At 41.1% G+C, this 24,471-nt stretch overlaps 4 protein-coding genes across 12 annotated transcripts; 2 read left to right on the top strand and 2 right to left on the bottom strand.

Annotated features, from left to right (window-relative positions):
* The first annotated feature begins 26 nt into the window (after positions 1–26).
* On the top strand, positions 27–11,125 carry LOC103996407 (uncharacterized). 6 transcript variants are annotated; one of them, XM_065164645.1, is made up of 9 exons: positions 27–226; positions 347–736; positions 3,333–5,917; positions 6,012–6,079; positions 6,155–6,281; positions 6,407–6,487; positions 10,168–10,279; positions 10,372–10,438; positions 10,534–11,125. In XM_065164645.1, the coding sequence occupies exons 1-9, from the start codon at positions 160–162 to the stop codon at positions 10,631–10,633; spliced, it is 3,597 nt and encodes a 1,198-aa protein (XP_065020717.1). In that variant the 5' UTR covers positions 27–159; the 3' UTR covers positions 10,634–11,125. The 6 variants fall into 6 exon arrangements, 4 of the variants coding, with proteins under 4 accessions (XP_065020717.1, XP_065020718.1, XP_065020716.1 ...); XM_065164646.1 differs by having other exon boundaries at positions 28–226; positions 6,012–6,281; positions 10,355–10,438; XM_065164644.1 differs by having other exon boundaries at positions 29–226; positions 6,012–6,281.
* A 242-nt stretch (positions 11,126–11,367) lies between these two features.
* Positions 11,368–17,049, bottom strand: LOC103995588 (phenylalanine--tRNA ligase, chloroplastic/mitochondrial). The gene is made up of 10 exons (XM_018829710.2): positions 16,666–17,049; positions 16,380–16,573; positions 15,561–15,767; positions 15,362–15,479; positions 15,171–15,247; positions 14,320–14,499; positions 12,903–12,947; positions 12,434–12,538; positions 11,624–11,737; positions 11,368–11,539 (listed from the first exon to the last, which is right to left on the bottom strand). The coding sequence occupies exons 1-10, from the start codon at positions 16,946–16,948 to the stop codon at positions 11,489–11,491; spliced, it is 1,374 nt and encodes a 457-aa protein (XP_018685255.2). The 5' UTR covers positions 16,949–17,049; the 3' UTR covers positions 11,368–11,488.
* Positions 17,050–17,539: 490 nt separating this feature from the next.
* On the top strand, positions 17,540–24,471 carry LOC135645839 (probable LRR receptor-like serine/threonine-protein kinase RKF3). 3 transcript variants are annotated; one of them, XR_010498896.1, is made up of 5 exons: positions 17,540–19,687; positions 19,760–19,852; positions 22,256–22,303; positions 22,394–22,664; positions 22,736–24,471. XR_010498896.1 is itself a non-coding variant. In XM_065164649.1 (2 exons), the coding sequence occupies exons 1-2, from the start codon at positions 17,854–17,856 to the stop codon at positions 19,768–19,770; spliced, it is 1,845 nt and encodes a 614-aa protein (XP_065020721.1). In that variant the 5' UTR covers positions 17,540–17,853; the 3' UTR covers positions 19,771–20,085. The 3 variants fall into 3 exon arrangements, 1 of the variants encoding a protein (XP_065020721.1); XR_010498895.1 differs by having other exon boundaries at positions 17,540–19,852; XM_065164649.1 differs by lacking the exons at positions 22,256–22,303; positions 22,394–22,664; positions 22,736–24,471 and having other exon boundaries at positions 19,760–20,085.
* LOC135645840 (probable indole-3-acetic acid-amido synthetase GH3.6) lies at positions 22,144–24,235 on the bottom strand. Of its 2 annotated transcripts, none has more exons than XM_065164651.1 (3): positions 23,925–24,235; positions 23,577–23,837; positions 22,144–23,496 (listed from the first exon to the last, which is right to left on the bottom strand). In XM_065164651.1, the coding sequence occupies exons 1-3, from the start codon at positions 24,233–24,235 to the stop codon at positions 22,296–22,298; spliced, it is 1,773 nt and encodes a 590-aa protein (XP_065020723.1). In that variant the 3' UTR covers positions 22,144–22,295. The 2 variants fall into 2 exon arrangements, with proteins under 2 accessions (XP_065020723.1, XP_065020722.1); XM_065164650.1 differs by having other exon boundaries at positions 22,144–23,661; positions 23,730–23,837.

Below are 24,471 nucleotides of genomic sequence, written 5' to 3'. Positions count from 1 at the left end.
TCCGCCTTCTTCCCATCGCTCGAGATTGATCTTCTCTCTTGCTTTTATATTGCATTATTGCTCAAACCCTTCTTCTTTCGTCGTCGTTTCCGATCACTCGCTCTCTCTCTAAGATCGCACTTGTCACCACGGAGGAGTCCAACCGGCACTCCAATCGACATGGTTTCCGAAGCCGGCTGCGACGACGAGGAGACCCAGGTCTTGGATCTTGATTCTACGGCTCCCGGTAATTGCCGTAATTTTTTTCTTCTGCGAATGTTTGGACAACGAAATTTGTAATTTTTTTCTTGTGTTTTCGTCTTGTGATGTTGATTTGATAGTTTGGTGAGGATCTCACTTCTTGCAGGGGAAGTCCCGATCTTGTACGGTGAGACTGAAGCCCTAGATGGCTCCGATAGTTCTGACGGCGAGGGCGTTGGGGGGATTGATCAGCGGGGAAAGACGCAATTGGTGAATGAGTATGAGGATACCGCTGTGGTCGACAGTGGCGATGAAGAGACGGATAGGACCGAGGTGCTCAGTGGTGACGACGAGGGTGTTTTGGATGATGGTGCTACCCGCTGCGGAGATAGAGAGGATGATGCAGGTGATGCGTTCGGACCGGAGGTCTTAGAGAATGGAGGAAACTCAGGCTTGGCAGATGAAAAGAAAGTTGATATGGTTGATTCTGATGCTTCCACTGATGATGGTGGTGGTGATGATGATGATGATGATGATGATGATGATGGGGATGCCGGTAGGTTTCGATTGTATGCCTTCTTATTTGAGCAAATATTATGATTGCGACTTTTAACCCAACGAGCTGCTTCTTTGGCTGCCTTGCCTTTCCTTGCTTTCCTAAGTGCTGCAACAGTGATTGCTATATTATCTTATATGTTTCCTGAGTCTGGTTGTTTTGAGTGGTTGCTGTGACACTAATCTTCTAATAAGCTGTCAATGGCAAGCTATATTATTCATCTTTCTTCTTTAAGTTTTCTTTCCTAAGAATGTATAGACATATGATCCTGCTTTCACATGATCAAGACCTATCTTGGTGTCTTTTGCTGACGGAAACCATGTCATGCATTGACTCTTTGTTATCATCCTTCTTAAATTAAATAGACCCTTCCCTAAAGTTTTTTAAGGGATCTCACTGTCAAAGGTGGGTGATATCCAGGGTTTCAAAGGCTTGAGGCATGGGTAAGGGAACAGAGAAATAAGCAAACATTCAACTCGAGTCAATTCCAGATGAACAGGTAGGTTTTGAACATAGTTTTCAGGGGTTCTTGATAGTTCTTATTATTTTTTTCAGGAGTCATGACTTTCATGCCTTCAGTAAAGGTTATGGTTGTTATTCTTTAGGGAAGTAAAAAACTAAGTGTGTATTTCAAAAAGAGATAATGGTTATTAAAGCTGGTTAAAAGATTGTTTATATCTTTTCACTCATTTCAGAAAGATTGGAGCATATTTTCTCTTAGGCCACCTTTGCTGAGGAAGTTTGGAGTCACATTATGTATAACTTGAATATTGAGTTCAGAATTTTTTGACAATTTGGGTCAAGGGACACTAGCTCAAGCAGATGATATGGATACTTATCCGAATATGATCCTAAGGGCTTTGGGTTGCCAGCACATTATGGCTTATTTGGAAGGACCATAACGAGGCTCTCCATAATCACAGTCCTAATAGACCTTCTACCATGTATACAAGGCTGCAACTCATACCTTTGACACTATGGACAAACATAGGTTTGAATGCAGGAAGGACTAATGAGATATGTCAATTGCAGGGGTCAAATTAAATGTGGATGGCTCTTGGAGTGAATAACACCAAGAAGTGGGTACTGGTTTCGTCCTGAGGAATTGCCATGAGAAATGCATAATTTCTGGGGTGATTTTTACCAAATAGAATTAGTCTAATGTGCAAATTGTTGGCTTTGAAATAGGGCTTGGAAGGAGAAATCAGATACCTCATAATTGAATCAGATGTACTGAATGGCAGAACCAAACCCCCCTTGGTGTACATGGAATGTTTTTAAGGACATTAAATGGCTAATGTCCAAATTTACAAAAGTCAATATAGTACACATCTATAGGGAAATAGGCAGTGTGGCTAATTGGATAGCCAAATTTGTAAGGTCTAATTGATCCACTTTTTTGTGGAAGGATAACTGGCTTATACAATTATCGAATGTTTTGACCTCTGACGCTAGATGTGTCTTCTGTAATCGGCTTTTAAGTTAATATATCATTTTCTGAAAAAAAATTGACTTCTAGTGATACAGATACATCTCACTGGACCTTAGTAGCAATGCCTAAGTTTCACCATTCAGACTAACATACGCTGAGTTTCAAGCCATGAGTATGTGGCCCATATGCTTTATGTATGTGTTGTATCATTGTGGCTTGGGATTTGGAAAGTGAAGTTTATGCTTTCTTTTGCTGGTGACATCATATTTCAGCAGTTGCCTGTTTGATCCAAAAAAAAAACATGATTGGTGTTTATTAGGTTAGTTATCAGACTCTCAAGCTAAGAAGTATTAATATTAGCCAGTCAAAGGCATTTAACCTAAATAATTAGGACAAAGTGATTAATTGAAATGGTGGTTTGAAATAACTTTAGATATCTCTTTTTCCAACCCAATTGACCCAACTTTTAGAAACCAAACCAAAAAAATGCTCCTACAGTCTTGAAAAGTTAATTAGCCAGGTTAAGATAAGTTAACCCTGTTTATTTTAACTCAAACCAAATGCACCCTACGGTCTTGGTTCATTGAATAGCTGAACAGCTTAGGAAGTGGGATTAATCTGAATTGCCTTGTATGCTTTGCATTCTATAGATAACCTTGGGTTTCACTCAGTTTTTTCTTTGCTTCTATTTTTTATATATGTGATATTTTATTTTCAGGTCATCCTACCCTTGTGTTTGTTAGAGGCATCATTTATTATCACAAGTTATGATGCTTCAAGCTTTTTTCTAATTCTTATAGAGCAGTTTTAGCACTTGTCATTTGCTATTCATGTTGATCAGTCTTCCTACATTTTTTTTCCATTCTATATATTCTATATTTGCCCAGTTGTTGTTTTCTGCAAAATCTGTCCTAGAAAAGATTATAATTTCATGCTTCTGTTTCTTCCTCATTTTCTCTTGGAGACCATGTTTTTATATTTGGGTTATTGTGAGTGGAGGTTGTTGCAAGTCAAACCCTGGTAAATATTCTCGTCTTTCTGCTGCTAGCAAAGGCTTCTTGGTTTATGAGCCAAATTGAGGCAAATTTGACACTCGCAAAGTTTTTTTCTTTCATTTTATTTGACGTAATTGAGTTACAATATCTCTGTTTCTTATTTTTCAAGGATCTACTGTAAGGAGCTTTACTGCAGTTCGCACAGAAGCAATGCGCACATCTGGTCTTGCTGCAGCTCGATACTTTGCTTCTAGGAAACTTGGACATGTGTCGAGATCTTTTAACAATATTGAACATAGTGAAAAGGAAGACAGCGCTGTAGATGGACAGATAGGCTTGGAAGTAACTGGTGTGAATAAATGGACAAAAAGCAGAATGGAACTGACACCTTTCAGAATCAAAGTTGGTAAGTTAGACTTGGACCATGAAATTGCAAGCTTTCAGAGGTCTACCCAGAACTACTGTAAAGAGGGAATCAAGAGCAGATGCTGCAACATGAGGGTAAAAAGACTGTTCAATGAGTTGTTACCTTCTGAGAAGAATGACAGTATAAGAAAGGATGACAGCATCTTTTCAAAGGTGGACACACCTTATTTGCTCTCAACTGATGATGTTGTTGCAGGATTAAGCTATGTTAATTCTCAAGAACCTAGTATTGTGTCCCAGGCAAATGCATTGGAATCTGTAGATAAGTTTCTTTTAATCAATGATGTGGGGTTATCTCAAGAAACCAAAGATGTCGAAACTGATATTTTGAAGTCGTCTCTTGTTTCTGGTACAAAGAGGGTTCAACTGTTTTCTGAAAAGACAAATTGCAGAAGTCCAGTTGGAAAGCCACAAATTTTTGATTGGAATGATAACCTTGAAGATGATGGAGGAGGTGAGTTCTTCAGTAAAAGAAAGGATTCCTTCTTTGAACAAACATGTGGTGCATGGAAGACTCAAAGCCAACACCCGACTAGACATCTCAAATCTGCCATAACCAGAGATGCAGTTGGTAAAAGTGGAGAGGTAGGTACAAACAGAAAAATATTTGATGAAGGAACAGTTCATTCAGATTCAAGGTTAATGATATCCAGTCCTGTAAGAAGTAAAAGGATTTGTATTTCTGAAACAAATATAAGGAAGAATCTTTTCGAAGATACAAAAGCTCAATTGGATGTAACTGAAATCAAAAGAGGTTCAGATGGTATATATGATGTTGGTCCTGATACTCAAATGGCAGCTGAGGCTATGGAAGCCTTAGTCCATGGATTTCTGAATAATGCAGAAAAGGAGGACACGGGGCATCTTGATGCTGAAAATTTGACTCTGAATTCCAATTCTGCCAGAATTCCAATTATGAACACAGCTTCTTCAAAGAATGTACCACAGGAAAATAGGACTTCTGTTAATGATCCAGAAGTCATTGTGACACGTTCTAAAAGGAGAAAGATGCTCTCTACAAAATCTAGTGAAAGCCGAAATGTACCTAGAGTTTCTTCTACTAGTTCAAGAATGAAAAATAGTTTGGTGGATATAATTGCTAAAAGGCAGGCAAAGAGGGGAAAGGGGAAGCCAGATAGGCTGGTAAATACCAGGAGTTTGGTTAGCGGACATGATTATTCTAAGTCCACTCTTAATGAAAAGACACAACAGATGGTAGACAGACATTTCGATGAACAACAAAAACAACATAATGACATTTTGGTGGACAGACATCTTGCACATCGTGTTAGGTATTCCAAGAGAGTGAAGATGTTGAAACAGAATAAGGATTTACCTGATTGTCAGAAAGTTCCTAACAAGTTGACGGATGCACATGTTTCTAGAACTGTAGAAGCTGTACATTATATTGTTTCTGACACATCAGAATCAGTGGAGGCCGAAAAAGGTTGTGCTAATGTAGGTTTAAATCTAACCACAGAAGTGAAAAGGCATCCTGCAACTCATACTAAGTTGCTCAATTGTGCATCTCCGGGAGAAGAATTTCAAACTTTATCTTTGACAAAAGATAGTTCTCGCTATCCTAAACGGAGGAGAACAGGTCAGGTTAATTCTGGCAACATGAATGGCGACTTGAATAAAGCATCACCTGTGTCAGGTATTGGTGCATCAGAGACAATTGAACGATCCTTCAAACAACAAGGGAAGGAGAAAATCTTCACAAGAAGCATATCAGATATCCTGGATAAGGTTCAGCGGAAAAAGAGATCTGTTTTTACATATAGGTCACTAGAAGCTGCCAGAGAACTTCCAAGTACCAGTGTGGTAAGGATGATATGTGGCATGAAGACAAGATCATCACTTAAACCATCTTCAGACAAGGATACTGAGGAATCGGTCAGGACAATTTTGCTTCAATCTGTTATTCCAACTGGTGCTGATATTCTTTCTGTTGACCTTCAGAACCACAGTTTGCATGCTGAAAAAGCAGAAAAACACATGTCATCTTCAGAATATGTTGAAAATGCTGAAGAAAATGACAAATCATATGGGTCATCAGAAGCAAAAGGCCTACCAAATAATTTAACCTGTACGACACCATCAAAAGAAATGAATGCTGTGTCACCTGTTTTTACATCTCAATATCCTCCAAGATCATGCAATAAAGTTGTATCAACATCTTTAGTTGCTAGAGAACTTCTTAGATTAGATGCTACTGGGGCATCAACTCCTATGCTGAAAGATATGCGAAGGCGGAAATATATGGCTGGTGTTCGTGTTTTATTTAGTCATCATTTAGCTGAAAATACTATTAAGCCGCAGAAGAAGGTAAATATGTTGGTATATGCATTTTTTACTTAGATGTACAAATATTGGGTAAAAGCTACCATATGATATTTGATGACTTCTTTTTTTGTGGTAGATTTTGGCACGCTTAGGACTTCCAACTGCATCTTCAATTTCAGATGCAACTCATTTTGTCACAGACAGGTTTGTTCGCACACAGAACATGTTAGAGGCAATTGCTGTTGGTAAACTTGTGGTTACACCTATGTGGCTTGAAAGTTGTGGACAGGCAGGCTGTTTTATGGATGAGAAAAATTACATACTGAGAGATCTTAAGAAGGAGAGAGAGATAGGTTTCAGTATGCCTGTTTCACTGGCTCGTGCATGCCATTGTCCTCTTTTGCAGGTAATTTCTGGTCATTGTAGGTTTAGATGGCTAGATCTTTTGTCACTATGATTTGCTACTTAGCTTCTTGATGATGCAGCCAACTAACAGTGACCACTTATCTCATTGTCAAAAAAACTTTGCAGGGTAAAAAAGTGTTTATAACACCAAATGTCAAACCCAATGGAGATCTTGTTTCCAGCTTGGTTAAGGCATCTCGTGGCCAGGTTATTCATCTTTTCTATGCAACATATCCTAAATTTTAAGTCTAGAAATCATATATTCTTTATTTTGGATGTAAGGTTGGGTACATCAATGCTCCAACTTGCATTGGAGAAAGCTTTGTGTTCTAGGCTTCCCTTTTTTTGGTTTTGATCTTTAAATAGGTATATAAGATCTAGGGACTCTGTTGTTGAACTTGTGTAATTATCATTTGCTTGTTGAAGTAATAATGACAGAGTGTCTTGTTAGGCACCTATCTGGTATTCTAAGTTTTGAAGTCACTTGAAAAGAATCTCTAATGAGGTCTTTCTTTAGTTCATCCGGAATCCAAACCGCATTGAAACCCAGTAAAAGAATTCCAGAGCAATTTTTTCCTAGTGGTTCTGCCTCTTGATGGGTAACTTTGCTAATTAGATGCAGTATGACTTCTTAAATAACTAGAGAAAGCCTATCAGAAAAACTTGGTCACATAACCCACCCTATATCTCAATTAAAAATTTCTGACCTTCATCAAGTTAAACTTTGCTTCCCTCAAATAAACATGAAACATCACTAAATTGAAACAGATATTCTCTTATAAAGGCCACCATTAATTTTATTGAAGATCTGATCATCAAAAAGTTCCTAGTATAGTTATTTGACTAGTCTAGATATAACATTCGTTGCCACCAACGTGGCTCCAAAAGACTTGATCGATGTCTGAGCTATGTTGGTTAGTTTTGGGTTATTGAGGGCAGTGAGATCCGAAGGCTTCTGAGGCCCACTGTTAAAGCCTCACTGGGCAGTACACAAGGAATTTAAGATGAGAATGCAAGACTCAATATAGAACTCACCTTTGAGAAACTTTTGGGCATGAATATACCTGTGGGTTAATTTTTTTCACTACCAGGACTGTGGAATGATTAGATATAAATATAATCATCTGATTCTTTTAATCTGATTATATTTTTGTATGTTAATCAATCACACATGCTGAACTGCACATATAAAATGGCTGCTATTTCCAATATAGAAAAATAGGGAAATACAAAATGAGAACCAATTCTTTTGTTTCCCTTTTTGTCCTTTTATTTTGTTTTCTTCATTCTGTATTTTTCACTTTTCTGTAAGAGTCTAGAATGCCTTTCTTTGGACCCTTTCTTTTGCACATTCAAGGTTATGTTTGCTGGGCTGTCTAGTTCTCCTATCAGATTATATTTCCTTGGCACCTACCCATTGTCTCATCAGTATCCGTCTTCTGGCAAAATTAATAACTTGGCCATTCTATTAATTCCCATCACCTGTTCTTTTGACTGAATGAGTTTTGATATCATAGAGCCAAAGCAACAGTACTCTTACCTTTAGACACACCCAAGTGTTCAGAATGGGACTCAAATTTGTACCAACCTGGATTCAGTAACACTTTGGAAGAAGCAGGTGATGCAATGGCTTTATTAGCTGATCAGTATGCAGATGCTTTATCGGCAAAGAATACTGGTTCCACAAATCAGCTTTTGTTGATCTGAAGGTTTTGTAACTTGTTGATCATCTTATTAAACAGAAAAACAGCCCTGAATGTGCTTACCTACAATGAACTCTTCAAATTTAGGGATGCATCACAACATCTCAAGATTTTATGTCTTTGTGTTTGTTGGTAATTGAAGCTGGCTTGTGCTTTGCTGGATTTTGGCTTTGTTTTAGAGATGCTCAGTGTGCCTTATATATACATATTACTACATTTCATCTAGGCTTTCCTAGATTAGGAAATTTTGCAAGTTGTTTCTTGCGAGGATTTTAATTTTGAATGATACCACATGTATCGGGCAGTATGTACCAGTCCGCCCACAGATCAGTACGTGGACCGCTTGCTACTGGGCGGTATCAACCGGGCTGTGGCGAGGGAAAAAGAAGCGTCGAGGGAGAAGAGGGAGAAGGTGCTCGAAGAAGAGGGAGAATCGGGAGAACCTCGATGCGTCGCGATCTGGCGTTGCCCTCCCTCGACAATCTCGATCCAGGAGGTAACGGAGAGGCGGCGGCTTGGCTTCTTCGTCGCCGCGTTCTTCGCTGAAGGCTGAAGACACCTGCGGCCTTCACCGCGTTGTCACGGACTTAGCTGGTTTGCCTAAGTCGTGCGGCACCCTTGCGTGTCCGTCCGCAAAGGTCAGCCTCTCAAAACCTCCCATGGTCCTTTGGGACCTACAAAAGAGAAATGGGTTAGAGAAAGCGCCTCACTCGGGATCCACAAGCAAACATTTCAGGAAACACTTCATAGACAATGTAAATTACAAACAGACTTTACAAGCTTTGAACGGTTATACAATAAAGGGTCAAAATGGTCCACTACAGATCGAATATCTCCCACAAGTGTCCACATGACACAATATTTATTTACAAGCCTAAAACGACCACCAAACTCAACTTAAATGGGGTTGTTAAGCATTCAACCGTCCCTCTGCATGCTATGCAAAGCATGAACAAACCAAAAGACACGGACATACATAAGTACTACATCAAACATTCTGTTTTGAATTTTGTCCGTGACAGCATTCTTCACCAAAGGCCAAAGATATCTGCGCCCTTCGACATTTTTGTCGAACACCGCAGATGAGGAGAAGACCACGAGAACGCGACGAAGGCTGGAGACATTTGCGGCCTTCGACGTCTTCACCGAACATCGCAAATGAGGAGAAGACCACGTCTTCTCCTCATTTGACACGACGAGGAGAAAAAAAAGGAGGCAACGTCACCGAGGCAACGTACACCTCCTTTTTTATATTAATTTTTATATTTTTAATATATATATATATATATATATATATAGGGTGTACCGTTCGGTATGCTCATACCATACCATATCGAGCAAAGCTCGAAATTTCGGTACGGTATGAAATTACGAACCTTGGTTTCTTGATTCTATGAGCTTAAACTGCTGTCATCATGGCAGATCTTCCCATCTCCCAAGGTTCTTTTTAGGTTCTATGAAAACTTCTTCTCTTGCATTAATTTGCATTGGCTAGAAAATTTGCACCAGTCTGTAGAGGGTGGAAGTAAGTGACAGCAGTAGTTGTATTTTCTTGTGTTGCATAATTGGGATCTAATTAGTTAGTTAACCATGTCATGATTATGTTTTTTGCTAATAAATTAGCTTGAGAATGCTTTTTTACTCTTTACAGAAATCATAAATTCATGAGCCAAACATTTGAACTTTGTGTACAACTTTTGAATACCTTGGTTTATTCCATCTTTTCATTAACCCGACTCTTGAACAACAAAACCTTTTTTTAGTTCCCAATATAACTATTTAAAAACTATTGAACTAAAGGACTGAAATAACCAGGGTACTGCAAATATGTTGAAGGGGTGGGATTTAGATTGGAAGTATATAACACAACTCATATATCATGAAATGGCGGAGGGGCCACATGTCTGCAAAGGCCTGAAATGAAGCATTATTCTAAAGTTCTTTGTAATGGTGGGTTAGCATGCACTGAGAGGCCTGAATTGTTTGCCTACGCATCCGACCTATTTTCCGCATTTGTTCAATATTTGTTCGTGGTAAGGTGATGCACATCTGGCATTCACAACATAATATGTTATTTTTTTTCTCTAACTTGGATAGACAGGAAAGAATAGTCAGCATAATTGACATGCTGCTGATCTTGTTGACACTCACTAATCCATTATTCACTTGTCAAATTTTACGTAGACACTCAAGAGAATCGGGAGATCTGAAATGAAACAAGATAAAGTACCGGATGATCTTTTGGTTATTTCTTGTGAAGAAGATTACAACATTTGCATACCTCTCCTTGAGAAAGGTATTGTTTGTCATGTTTATTGACATTTAAGCTGAATTGGGCTTATACAATCAGAGATCCAACAGCTTACCATAGTTGAATTCTATGTAAAGGAGCCGGCATTTTCAGCTCGGAGCTTTTACTCAATGGTATAGTAATCCAGAAGCTAGAATATGAAAGGTCAGTACTTCTTAAGTTCTTTTTTCCTGAAACATTGAATTTTAGCCAACAAAATTTCTGACCCTACACCTTTTTTTTGTTCCTGTCATCTACAGGCATCAACTCTTTGCGGATCACATCAAACAAACCCGGTCAACTACACGGCTAAGACACAAAGGCTGTGACCAGTTTCTTCCCGAGAACAAATGTGCATAATTCCCTTAACATGCGCCAGGTGATTTCACGAATCAGTTCTGGTCTGTATTCATTTTTGCTAAATTATGATTTTACTTAATTCTCTGACATTAGATGTGTCTATATACATACTATCTCAGCAGTTTTATCTCCGTACAGTATAATCTAAAGCATGCTTCAGATCGTTCCTTGTTACATATGCCATGGAACTTTTGTAGTAGTAATCAAGGTTTTCAGAGTATATTTATACGTGGAGTTGCTTCCTTGCCAGATAAATTGAGTTCTTCATGGATTTTGTTACCGTTACTAAATTTTACTTTCAGTTGCATGAGATATATATATTCGTCCAAGAAGTAATTCGGTAATAAGCATCTTTTAAGTGATGATGGATATTTACTTTGTCAAGGCAAAGATGGGTAATATACTGAAACTACTGGCATTATTTTAGGTAAATGTGTATTGGATTGACATTTAAATTCTTAATCTAATAAACACATCAATCCTTTGTTCGAAGGCTTCATCACACTTGTTGTCGTGATTGATCTGATCCCATGTAATAATTGGCTCATTAACCTATTGGAATCACAGATTTACAAAGTCATTTGGTAAATAGAACGGTATATAATCCCCCGTAAATTCATTCAAAGTCAATTCTCACTTAAAATGTTGGATTAAATTAGGATATTACACTTTCGTTAGTTGCAATTGTGCACGACAATAGTAAGCACTAGAAATATTGTGTGCACAGCTACAAGTGAAAGTAAATCTGATATAGTCATCAATCATGTAAGTGTAACACAGGGTTTATGCAGTGTAGAGTCAGTCCTCTGTTACAAATGTTTTCCTAGTATGTATAGAGCTGACGGACTTCAGTTTTTATCTTAGTGTGACATACAACTTGACCTGCACTGCTTCCCTGACATTCCACTGCATGAAAAAATTAGTATGGATACATCAGTTGTCGATCGACAAGCACACATCCTTAAAGACACAAATATTCATTCTCCATACCTGCAACTGGTTTATCTCCTCGTCCGTAAGTGATCGTTCCATCGACCTGTATGTGATTCTATAACACTGGCTGGTCATACCCTTTTTGTTGGTGAAATTGTCGATCAACTTCACCTGCAGAGGCAAGAACTTCAAATGTTGAGCAAAGCAAGACAGTTCTCAGTTGACAGTATAACATAGTTCGTTTCACCATGGGTATGTGCCTGGACTGATACGTGGATTATCCCTATTGCTTCTCCTCAACAAACCTACCACCTGATATGCTTCTCCTCCTCAACCATCTCCTCTTCCTCCTCCACCGCCTCCTCCCTCCCTATTCCTTCTTCCTTCTCCTTCACCATCGTCATCTTTCACCACCCCTTCCTCTTCTTCTTCTTCCTCTTCGAGTCTTCGAGACATCGATACACACCAAAGAATCTTCTTCCTCTCATACCAAAGATGGTTTAGGGCTTGTCGGTTCCCTTGGATAGCACAACTCAACTCACCAGCTAGGTTGGGTTTGTCTGTTTTGTCAACTAGGGCTTCTCATTCCTTGGTACAAATAATAGTAATTAGATGTAATGCTGTCATTTATACACATTAGACCTCTATTGCTCGAATGTTTGACTTCATCAAAGTGTACCAATCTAGACTCTTAGAAGTACAATACTTTGCTTAGCTTCTTCCAATTGCCTTTCCACGAAATTAAATCTTGTGCATCAATTTAACTTTTTGCTATGTAAATCATCCTTTAAATTTATCTTTAATTTGAGAAGGACTGATAAGAAGATGAACAAATAGAACAGCAAAAAAATGTCACTTGTATCATACCTCCTCTACAAGATCCCCGGCAACTCCTCGAACAACTTCACATAAGTTGTTCTCGGTGAAGGAATCACTGATCCAAAAACTAATATCCTTATAACAGGGAGGAAACTGCAAAAGACATCAAGTTTTTTATGAGTTTCAAAGAATACCACTTAAGGAAAAACAATAAACTGTTGTCTCCTTCATGCTGCTTAGCAATTTATTTTAGTATCTAATGTGTGAATCTTAGAATTTTGTTTTTGATCTTTTGGGTGAACGTAATTTTAATCTTCATAATTCCGACTTAGAAATATGTTAGTATCCCAAAGACATATTTCAAAACTGTGAAAATGCTTCAGATATTCGTACACCGACTCTGGACAAAGAAAAATAGCAAAAAGGAAAACCAGTATCTATGTCTTCCACTGACCCGAAAAAAAAAAAAAAAAAAGGTGTAGAGTGAGCTATTAAGTTCAAGTAGCAGTGTGATTACCTTCGAAAATGGTTTGAACTTAACACCAAGCTTGCCCTCTGAGAACTGTACAAAGGAGTCAGTAGATCAAATGAATTACACGAAGCTTAAAGCTTAGCAACTAATAGAAACCAATTTTAGCAAATCAGAGTTCTTTAATTCTTAAGTGTATCTTATAGAGCATCTTATGGCACAAATATGGCCATTCAATGAAGGACTGCTGGCTGCAAATATCTTTGTGTTGGTTTGCATGCCTTGACTCATTTGCAAAAGTAATACCTTAAAAGTTTAGTTGTTGAAGATATGAATTGACTAATAAGACTTAACGAGTGGATCATTGTTAATTTGGGATTAAACATTTTCGACCAATGATTCAAGCTCAAATTAGAATCAAATGACAGGTGCCGAAAAGTTATTGGATTCACATGGCAGGTGCCAATTCCTTTTCGGCATGACATCAATAGAGCTTAGAATGGAAGACTCAATCTAAGTTTGGCAGCATATTTTACATGAACATGACACATTGACACCATGGAAGAAAATTTTTTTTTAACAGTATTAGCTTAGTAGCTGTTAATCAAAGGTAATTTCTAACTTATACATCTAAAAACAATAATGATATCTGCAATTTAAATCGATTGATGCAAAATCATGTTTCTCAAATTTGGATCAGACTTTAATATCAACTAAGATGTGTGATCTTTGTTCTTACATCTTAGTGCTATCATGAGTGTTTACACTAAGTGTCGAGTAGGAGTTCACTCGGTGTATTACTATTACTTATGAAGCTTAACATGATCATCAAAGCACTAATGCAGTCCTTATTTCTCTAATAGATCATCCAAGTCTGCAACCTTTCTCACATAAACAATCTCTAGTTAATTGACACTGTTCAGGTTCATGGACACCACTCCCCAATACTTTTACCACGTGTGTTCCTCAAACTTGTAAACTTTCATGATCTGTTGCAATCATTCTCTAAATATGTGTTTTATCATGCTTGTGACACATGTTTCCAATAAGACATTAGATCCTATTGGATTTAATGGTAAAAAGGTTACCAGTGTAACATCGCATAACCTCTAAATCTCAGTCAAAAATTATGATGACATTTATAATCTAACATCACATATAAGAAATATGGAGATCATGGAGTGGTTACAAGTCGATGCAAAGCACAAAGTTCTAGCTAAGAAAAAAAAAAAAATCAGCATGACATCTGGATCCTATTGGTTTTACAGTAAAAGGTTACAAGTGTCACATGACATCTGATTCTTGGTCGAAAATTATGATGATACATACGATCTAACATCATTTGTGAGAAACATGGAGATCATGGAATGGTTATACATCAAAGCAAAGAACATACTTCTAACAAAAACAAAAAAATACTAGCATCGGTTATAATAAGAAGAAGCAAAGCCAGAATAATACATACTTGTGATGTAAACCGCTGATCTGTGGACCAGAAAAGCCTAATATCTGGTATATCAAAGAGAACCATCGCAAGTCTTTCTAACCCAAGCCCGAATGCCCATGCAACAGAGTCCTTCCTACCATTTCTTGTGAGTATGTCTTGTTCAGTCACTCCACACCCTAACACTTCCATCCAATTCTCCTAAAAACACATCAACAGGAACGCAATTATAAGCTGCAAATTAACACATCATAAGAAATATGAAAAGTCGGATTCGAAAAATGAGAAGAGACGAGAAATAAATGCTGGAAAGTACTTGAATTTCTTAAACAAGAAGCCTTGCTCTAAGTTTGCTCCTTCTTCAGCTTGTATTTGTTATTTGAATTAGGTTAGGGATGGCAGCTGTTGGATTTTTTCAATGACTTTAAGAATATCGGATCTGCTTAAACCGGGTTTGGCTACCCTATAGTTTGAGTTTGGGATGAATTCAGATAGAAATTTATGTAACTAAGTTCAGTTCACTCACATAGAGCTCAAGCAAGGTGATATTTACATGTGTTTCATACAATTCTGGATGGTACATCAAACCATGCTCTACACAATCGTCATTCCTAAAATGAGCTAGGGATGACAACTTACTCGACTCAGACGAACTAGGTCTAGGTATCATTCAACAAAAAGCTTACTTCAAAGTAGATATTAATGAATCTAATTCATAAGTTAACAAGAGTTGATTTTTAAGAATCTCAAAGCATTTTAACTAATGATCCAGTTAATTAAATCATCTGCTCATAAAATACAGCTCTAAGAAGAAAGTTTAGAGGAAGACAATGGCAGGATCCATCAAATAGATCTGGCAAAAGGCAACAAACCTGGAAATAAATCTCTAACTCAAATGATGGATTGGTGAATGGAAAATAAGTATCAACCCACCGCATCTCCACAGCACCTGCACATTAAGGCACGTTTAGACTTGGGACTCCAAGTTACATATCTTAAAATTATAATTATGCATCTCTGGTTAAATTTAAACAAAAATGAAAATGTCGCGGATTCCAAATACCAAAAAGATGCCTTGCCAAACCCTCAAGACATTTCTTCAAATCCATGGCGGCATAAGATGTTGCATCAGTTCCAGAATCCTTCCACTCGTCGGGAGAGAAGACGCGAACCCCTTCCATCTATATGCTGGATGCTCAAAATAAGAAATCGCATATATCCACATAAGGTCTATGATCTTTAATCTTTCAATGGACAAAAACCTGATGAAACACAGGATAATGAGTTGAATCAATGGAGTCTCTACGATAGACATCCCCAGTTACAAGAAAATGGCTGTGTCCTTCCCTCAGTAGCTCTGCCTGATGAGCACTTGTATGGCACCTTAAGACGGTTTCCGCATTAACATAGTATGTATCATTATAACTCCTGCTTACATGATCAGCAGGCACCAAAACCTCATCGAAGTTCTGCAGTGAGCAGATCTATAGTCAGCCACAAGAATGCAATGAACCAAATTTGGTGAACTTCAAATGGAATGCATTTAAAAAATCTGAACAGAAAGCTTCAAACAAATCCAACAACAAGAAAAAAGGCACAGGACTGCCATAATTTCCATCATATTTTTTGTTGGCTCATTAGCAATTCAATTTTCATCATCATATACTTCAAGAATATCTGCGATATAACTTGTAGACTTCAGAGCACACAGCAAAGCATCTAAATCTTTTCCAGCATTCTTGAAATTGTCAACCGACCTTAAAGGAATGGGTTTTCTTTTTCCAACTAGCAAGGTTGTAACCAACATAGCCCAAACTCTTACTCATCCAATCTCGTGTATACACAGTAGGAAGCATATTATGCTCACTGGTCACACCACAATGTAGTATATAGATTGATGATTAAAGCTACATGAGAGTATCCTTTTTTCCTATTCATATTCGTTAAAGATAACAGCAATAACAAAAGACCTGTATGGTACCAATTCGAATCTTGATCGATCCACTGCCATTATATAAAATAAAATTGTAAACCCTAACAAAAATATCAAACTTTATCAGAAGAAAATGCAAAAGAATCACCTGCTGCACGGAAACAATGGGACAAAGATCGTCAAATTTGACGAACTTGGAGGCGTAATTAGTGTCGAAGTATTCATAGATGGCATTCTTCAAGATCCCAATCGGATGATTATCTCTCCGGTGGAGCTGCAAACCGATCTTGGAGAAGATATTGTCAGGCACATTGTTCGTGGGATCGTTCTCTCGCACCACGTCTGATTCATCAACCAAAACAGCAATTGTGAACGGAGATGGAATTCTAGAAGGATGAGTTGCGATTCTTGATCAGAAAAATAAGGAAAGTTACCATCTTTGGCGATCTTGACGCCGCCGATCTCGAGCAGAGCTGCAGCGACCAGTGTCTTGACCCTCTTGTTGGGCTTGGGGGAGGGGACGGAGGAAAGAGAAGAGAGAGGGGAACCGGAGCAAGAAGAGGAGAGAAATTGGGGGAAGGGTTTGAAACCGTGACCGCGGGGGAAAAGATGGCAAAAGGAGGAGAGAAGGGAGGGGACGGCCATGTGGATGGCGTGGTGGTGGGTGGATAGACGAAGCGCACGGGCGCAGCAGCTGCTGCTCCTTGGGATAAGCATCTCTTCCTCCCGCTTCGTCGTCGGAGGTTAAAAAGGGAAACGAAAGCGAAGGCTGCTGCTTCGGTTCCACTCGCGGATGACCGCTGCCCTTCGTCTCACTGCCGTGGATTGGTTTCCGCCGCAGTACAAACATGTCAGTCAAATTTTATTTCAAGTGAATATATTTTTTTATTTAAATTAATTAGTAAGTGATGAATTTTTAACATCAATTAAGATGTATAATATATATATATATATATATATATATATTAAGATTGATAAATATTTTTAAATAGTTAGAATACAAGGAAAAGGAGTCAAATATTTGATTAATCTATAAAGACCAAAACAAGTGAGACACTAAACTCAAAATGACTATAGAAAAACAATTGAATTTTTTTTTATGCATGTCGATGGAATTAGTTCGATTGATTAATGCTCATAAATAATTGGCATTAAGACGGTCTAATTAATATTAACGGAGGTTTGTAATATTTGAAAAGATTAATAAATTATAGTAAAAATTATAATATAATTAAAAATAAAAATAGTTTATATTACACGTCTGCATCGCCAACCACACACAGTTAACCTTAACTCGTCAAAAGCACGAAACTTCCAACCATCGGCGGCAGCCTTCCCCAATCTCGCCGCCTCCTTAACCTCTTCATCTTTACATGCTCCTCTCTTCCTCTCGCAGCACACCAAATTAGGTCAGAGCAGAGCAGGTGGAGGAGCTCTCCTCTGCCTCCCGCTCCTTCCCCGAAGCCTCTTCCTCATCGCTCTCTACTCCATCCGTTGGTGTTGCTGTGGTACAAGACAACTCATAGTCAATATAATTACTCACGCCATCACAACCTAATCTGATGGAGAGGTGGTTGATTACCGCTACCCAATAGCAAGCCCCGAAGAAGTGGTCGCCCGCAATGACGATCGCCGTCTCCGACCCGCTTCGTCTCCTCTTCAGCGCCTTCTGCTTGCTTCTCTTGCTGGATCTCGCCCTCTCCCAGAACTCCTCCTCCTGCCCCCTCGACTTCTCCGTGACCCAGAAGTTCGTCTCCGCCGCCGCTTCGTCCCCTAACTCTTCCGACTCTGCCCACAGCTGCACCTACGCCCTCCAGCTCCTCCACCTCACCCTCTCCCAGTACCTGCGTACCGACTCGCTGTTCCACCCCCCCGTCGACGCCGCCGCCGCCTGCTGGACGGCCTTCCAGGCCGCCCTCGCGCCGCTCTTCTCCGCGGCTGACCCCTTCGATGTCCGCACCGGATGCGGGTTCCGCACCGAGTGGATCGCCCAGGGGTGCATGAACATCACCTCCCGGCAGGATTTCGAGAACGTGGTGCCGTCCGCCGGCATCAGCGACATGGACCGCAACTGCAACCAGTCCTTCCAGACCACGCCCGCCTGCACCGCCTGCACCGTCAGCCTAAACCGCGTCAAGGCCGCCTACCTTCCCGGTCCTAACCACGGGAATGTCTCCGACTGCGCCTCCTACCCCGCCATCTACGCCGGCGGCGCCATTAGCAGCTTGGGCCCCTCGGACGGCGCCAACGCCTACTGCTTCTTCCTCCTCAGCCCCAACACGTCTGCCCCTTCCCCCTCCGGCGGCGGCTCCAGCACTTGGATCTACGGCGTCGCCGCCGGCTGCTTCGTGCTCCTCCTGCTCGCCGCTCTCGCGGCTTGGTTCTGGGTCAGACGCTATCTGAATCGGCGGAGGAAGCTGCGGAGGAAGCCCTCGAAGCCGGAGGTCGAACCCTCGCTGGCACTGGAGTCGATCAGCGCGAGCACAACCCTAGTCAAGTTCAGATTCGACGACATCAAGCAGGCCACTAAGAACTTCTCCAGGGACAACATCATCGGCCGCGGAGGCTACGGCAACGTCTACAAGGGCGTGCTGGCCGACGGCACCGAGGTCGCGCTGAAGCGATTCAAGAACTGCTCGGCCGCAGGGGACGCGAGCTTCGCCCACGAGGTGGAGGTGATCGCGAGCGTCCGCCACGTGAACCTCGTTGCTCTGCGAGGCTACTGCCTCGCCACCACCCAGATGGAGGGGCACCAGCGGATCATCGTCTGCGACCTGATGCGGAATGGGAGCCTCCATGACCACCTTTTCGGCACAGGGGATCACCGGCTCAGTTGGCCCTTGCGGCAGAAGATCGCTCTCGGAACTGCCAGGGGATTGGCGTACCTGCACGACGGAGTTCAACCGGCCATAATCCACAGGGACATAAAGGCAAGCAACATTCTTTTGGATGAGATGTTTGAGCCCAAAGTAGCGGACTTTGGCTTGGCGAGGTTTGCGCCGGAGGGGATGTCACATGTGAGCACCAGGGTGGCTGGAACTCTTGGATATGTTGCTCCGGAATATGCCTTGTATGGACAATTGACTGAGAAGAGTGATGTGTACAGCTTTGGAGTTGTCTTACTGGAACTCCTCAGTGGAAAGAAGGCATTTGTTTCCATGGGTGAGGGACAAGCGTTTGTACTGAGTGACTGGGCTTGGTCATTGGTTCGAAGAGGGAGGACAATGGCTGTTCTTGAGGAGGGGATGGAGGAATTGGGGCCAACAGAAGTGTTGGAGAAGTATGTACTTGTTGCTGTCCTTTGTACCCATCCTCAGTTGCATGCAAGGCCTAAGATGGATCAGATTGTGAAGATATTGGAGACTGATTTGGCAGTCCCTTCAATCCCAGACCGGCCAATCTCAATTGTGTCGAACATTGAGGATATTGAAAGATCTGTGAGCAGTAGTGGTTCAGGTCAGCTATCTAGTTTTGCTGGGTACCAGCCATTTGCTTTCGGAAATGATGATGTTAGTTCTGATGATTCAGAAAAAGCATGACACCACGGTCATCTGACTGGACCAGTTCCAGAATCGTTGGGGAGGCTGATACAGAATAAATTAATTGCAAGAGATCTCTCTGGTATGCAATGGTTTGCAATGGTTTGCATTTCTTAATTGCATCATTTGGTTCCTGGGATGCAAAAGCATCGCATTCTGTTGTATATAGTGTCAAGTTATCTTTTCCCCCATTTGAGGAGGGAGTAGGTCTTCGGTGTCTGCCATATGTTAAGTAAACTCCAAGGATCTCATTCTTTCATTCGATGTTTGCTTACTTGTGATATGTGAGAAGTGTTATTGATGAATTCACAGGTCTATGATCTCTTTCTAAAACATTTCTAAAGTATGATTGATACGTAAAGCAAAATGCACAAACTACATTTCTAAAGTAACAAGGTGCTTGCACCTTGTTACTGTTCCAAGAAAGTTTGTGCTAGCCTGACGACATCTTGCTACTCACAGCATGTGAACAAATGCTAGATTCTTGTTAAGAATCAAAATGGTTTTACTAGAAATGCATGGATTCATGCTATCTTCAACAATCCCTTTGGTTCTCATGGTATTATGATGTCTTACTTGTCTTCTAGCTTATTCCATTTATACACATTTTCTTGGATGAGTTGATAAAAACCTTTTATATTTTAGTTTACTTGCTGTCTTTATATGTCATAATTGCTACATGATTATGACATGGTTAATCTCCCATTGTGATTGCATTCTTTATTTACTGTCATACGGTATATGCACACTCAACATTATACATCGGTGCAGCACTTTTGACATACTAATTTTTAATATTCCTTCTTGATGTACATAACCTTTGCCATTAAAGCTAAACACCATAGCCATGTGATAACTTTTTAAAAGCACTCCATAAATGGCCTCTTTTTGGCTGAAATGATTGCCAATGTGATTGAGAGTTGAGTCTAATACTTATTTTTTTCCAATTATCATCTTATCAATTCCAACTGACCAATGCTATGACTTTAGAAATTTGATTGGCATCACATTTGCTTGATTTTAACAGGTCTTTTGTTGATTTTTATTGCATCAACTGACTGAGATGCAAACGTTACCATTTCAAAATTGGCATCCAGCAGTTTCATATCTGTGTGGAGATAGTAACACAAATAGTGTTTTGTTTGCCCTGTGAGCTCATTTTTCTTTCTATTTTGCAGAATTACTTGCAAAAGCTCGAAAAGTTTTACAACTATACTGTTAATTTCTAGAAATGTTAAGCTTGCTCTTGGTTTTCAGGAACACTAAAAACTTGCTTTCTGGTTACTAGTGCAATATTCACTGTCCTCATATGAGGTGAAGATCGAGATTCCTGAGTGAATGTCCTAAAATATATACCTTCTAAAATTGAAATCTTGGATCCCAGGGTTTGGTCTCTCAGTCTTCAGATTTGAAGTTATTCTTGGTTTTTCTTGTGTACTCGAAGGACATGTTGCCTAGACGTCTGTTTCCTGAATGAACTCTGTGCAGCGAGTGATAGACATTTTCCTAGCAGTGCTTTTCTTAGTCTATTTTGCTTTTTATAAGGATTTATTGTGGCCTTTTTCCATTCTATGTATATATCAAGATTTCTTTGCATGAGAAACGGCAACATATTTATCCTTTCAAAGCTATCAAACTTTTCGACTTGCTAATTGTAAGCCAATCTTTCCGGAACCTTCTGTTGTTGCCAGTAATTTTCCACCAATCTTTTTCGTAGCTTCTTTAATACATCAAATTTCATTTCTGCTTTTAAGCTCTTTCATCCTTTAAGCTATTTGCTAGATGACTTCTTTCAGCTGGTGCTTGAGGAAGTCGTTATTTCCTATAGGCTATACAGGCATTTTTTTTCTTCCATTAAAGAATTTTATGCTACTATTTTTTACATCGAATTACATGAAGATGATTGATTCTGCTTGTCTAAGTCGCATCATTTCTTGTATCAGTTCTATGGTGGTTACCGGTAGTGGTTAATTACTAGTTAGAATTGCTTCGGCCTGTTCTTATTACACCGGTAGTTTATGATACTGGTTTGATTAGTGCATACCAGTTGTTATCGGCTAGTCCGATGAAGATTGAATTTTGGCATGCTAAATTGTCTGAATAGAGATCAATGTTTTTGATTTCTTGCATTAGATTTAAGTTGCACAAATGAAATGCTTTGCACGTCGTCCTCTTGTGATGATTTGTTGAGCCTGGAAAAGATTATGAATTTGAGTGTTAACTCTTTTGTTAATCTATCTATCTATCGCAGTTGTGTTCATTGAGTTGTTCAAAGCCTTTTTTTGTGCCTGTATGCCCAAAGCATTCTTTTGTATGAGTATGATTACAGACTTTTCACCTTTCACAGCATCTGTAACTTTTGTGTTCTCCACCTCATTCAAAAGCATATATACATAACATGCAACAGCACAATGCCTCGTTAAATCTGTTGATGCACAACACCATGTTTATTACACTGCTTCACAATGCTTTCAAGCTTCAACAGGTACTTGGAGAGGAGCATTTAAGATCGATGACGGCCAATCTTACACTGGTAAGGTTCTCAACTCACCATTACTGCTACTTATTACAACATTTGCTTTCAGCAAATCAACAAAGTTGCTGTTTCGGATGATCTTCGCAGGTTTATACTGATTCGCAGGTGCTCCACCCTCTACGGCTACTCTTGCTAGTCCTTCGAAGCTACCTGGTTTCACTACCGATATCTCCAGAGCTGCAAGATCTCCCTCGGCCCTCTTCGCCTTGTAAACACTCCCCAGACAACCTTCGAGGGACTGACAACATCTCCTCAAATGCGTGATGGACTCCTCCATTCTCTCTCTCTGTAGAAGGGTGCAATCTTTGCTCAATTCGACGAAGATGATCAGATGCTTCTGGTCCGAGTTGGGATCCAGGTAACCAGCAAACTCCACCATCTGTTCTCCATCCCTCTCCCCAACCATATGCTCGAAACTGGCCATTGCAGACATCAAATCTCTTTCGGTGAAGTCCTCTGAAGCTTGTTTTGGTGCTCTGGTGATGAACTCCACTCTCGGGGAGGAGTTATGGAACCCGACGACCTTGACAACATCGTTCAGGCGGTAGCGGTACAGCCCTCGGTAAGTAGTCACCACCACCTCGTACATCTTCCCGACCTCTACACCAGAAATGTCTACTGTCTCTTTTGCAGCAGATGAAGCTCCCAAGTCAAAGGGAAGGAACTCGAAGTAGGCTGCACCGGGAAGAATCACAAAGCTCGTCAGCTCCGGCGGGCGCGTCCTGTCCATGTTGATGCCGATGGGGCACTCCGAAGCGAAGTAGTCGCCGCCCAGCAATGGCACGCCCTCGCCGGCGTAGTGCTTCAGGGTGGGATAGTACTGCTCCATGCTGCCGGTGCTAACACAAGCGATGTAACGCAGTTCCGGCCACAAAAGGGGAAGAATCCCATTCCAATTCTTTCTGCTGCTGGCTCCCCGAATCCTCGCGGCCAAGTCTGGCCGCGGCCCACCGAGCAGCTCTTCGACCGCCCTTCTCATGGCAAGCTCGGTGATCTCTGAGCTGACCAAGCCGGATTCGATGTCATCGCAGAGCTGCATCCACTTGGACTCCAACATGCGCATCGCCCTGATCAAGCCAGCTGCGTAAGGGGATCGAATGCAGTCGATGGAGGCAGAGTGCCTGAGGCCGCAGAGGAGGTGGCAGTACATCTGTTGTTGGGCGTCGGACCCTGTGATGACCTCGCGGGGGCTAATGCACATCGAGAGCAAAGGTGAAGGCGTCGTCGTGGTGGAGTTGCTGTGGAAAGGGTATGCAGAAGCTGCCATTACCTTGAATCCAGCTCTGGTCGTGGTGACATTTCCGGCGTACAAGAACCACAGAATCTTACTGCTAGAAGATCTTGGAGGGAATAACCTAAGCAAGAGAAGGAAGTCAAGTATATGAGATAAGAGCAGCATGGTTTCGAGGATCGACAAGAACACCTGTGAAGGAAGGCCGAGCTGGCTTGGTGAGCAAGACTGGAAGCAGACTTGGCGTGTATGGAATCGAAGAAAGGTATCAGCTTTGGCTTCATCGTGCTCGTTCCTGAACTGGAAGTAGACCAAGGAAGGATCAAACCGCAGCTCTAATCTTTGTATTCAAGGAGTGGAGCGAGAGAGAGAGAGGAGGCGAGAGACCTATTGAAGAAGCAGATGAGGGGATCGAGGGAGAGGGCGGCCGGCGTCTCGGCGCCGTCGGTGATCCTCTCGATCAGATCCGCGTAGTCGTCGTAGGAAGAGAGAGGGACGAGGCGGCGGAAGGCGGTGGCCACAAGGGCGGGGTCGACTCGGGCGGGATCAGGGAGGCGGTCGCGGAGGTGAAGGCGGAGGTAGGCGGTGCCGGCGTTGCTCTCGAGGATCGAGCGGAGGGTCTCCAGCTGGAACCGAAGGGCGTCGCGGGTGGACTCCTCGACCCACCTCGCCGCCTCGGCCGCCGCCGACGTCGCCATCGGACGGGATCTGGCAAGGCAGGATGGGAAACGGGATTCTCGGTCAACTTCAACGGCGTGCGCGATTGGGAGTCTCACGATCCGGTTGGTATAAATGCACGCATGAGTTGTCCGAAGAGAGAGAGAGAGAGAGAGAGATGCTTTGTTCTTCCTTCTCTCCTTGGGAGTTGGCACGCATGAGTTGTCCGAAGACCTCTCGAAACTGCATAAATTATTGAATAATTGTTTTCCTTAAA

Source organism: Musa acuminata, chromosome BXJ3-8 (genome assembly GCF_036884655.1).
Source record: "Musa acuminata AAA Group cultivar baxijiao chromosome BXJ3-8, Cavendish_Baxijiao_AAA, whole genome shotgun sequence".
NCBI classification, from domain to species: Eukaryota; Viridiplantae; Streptophyta; class Magnoliopsida; order Zingiberales; family Musaceae; genus Musa; species Musa acuminata.
This window is presented reverse-complemented; position numbering and strand designations above follow the sequence as displayed.

Excerpts from the sequence above, each read along its gene's own strand:
- LOC103996407 (XM_065164644.1), top strand. The coding sequence starts at position 160 with ATGGTTTCCGAAGCCGGCTGCGACGACGAGGAGACCCAGGTCTTGGAT. Across the intron at positions 737-3,332 it reads TGATGATGATGGGGATGCCG|GATCTACTGTAAGGAGCTTT; the intron begins GTAGGTTTCGAT and ends TTATTTTTCAAG. Across the intron at positions 6,488-10,167 it reads TTAAGGCATCTCGTGGCCAG|ACACTCAAGAGAATCGGGAG; the intron begins GTTATTCATCTT and ends AATTTTACGTAG.
- LOC103995588 (XM_018829710.2), bottom strand. The coding sequence starts at position 16,948 with ATGCTTATCCCAAGGAGCAGCAGCTGCTGCGCCCGTGCGCTTCGTCTA. Across the intron at positions 16,574-16,665 it reads CGTCAAGATCGCCAAAGATG|ACGTGGTGCGAGAGAACGAT; the intron begins GTAACTTTCCTT and ends TTGATGAATCAG. Across the intron at positions 12,539-12,902 it reads AGTTCAAACCATTTTCGAAG|TTTCCTCCCTGTTATAAGGA; the intron begins GTAATCACACTG and ends TGTCTTTTGCAG.
- LOC135645839 (XM_065164649.1), top strand. The coding sequence starts at position 17,854 with ATGACGATCGCCGTCTCCGACCCGCTTCGTCTCCTCTTCAGCGCCTTC.
- LOC135645840 (XM_065164650.1), bottom strand. The coding sequence starts at position 24,235 with ATGGCGACGTCGGCGGCGGCCGAGGCGGCGAGGTGGGTCGAGGAGTCC. Across the intron at positions 23,838-23,924 it reads CTCATCTGCTTCTTCAATAG|TTCAGGAACGAGCACGATGA; the intron begins GTCTCTCGCCTC and ends GTCTACTTCCAG. Across the intron at positions 23,662-23,729 it reads AGCTCGGCCTTCCTTCACAG|GTTATTCCCTCCAAGATCTT; the intron begins GTGTTCTTGTCG and ends TCTCTTGCTTAG.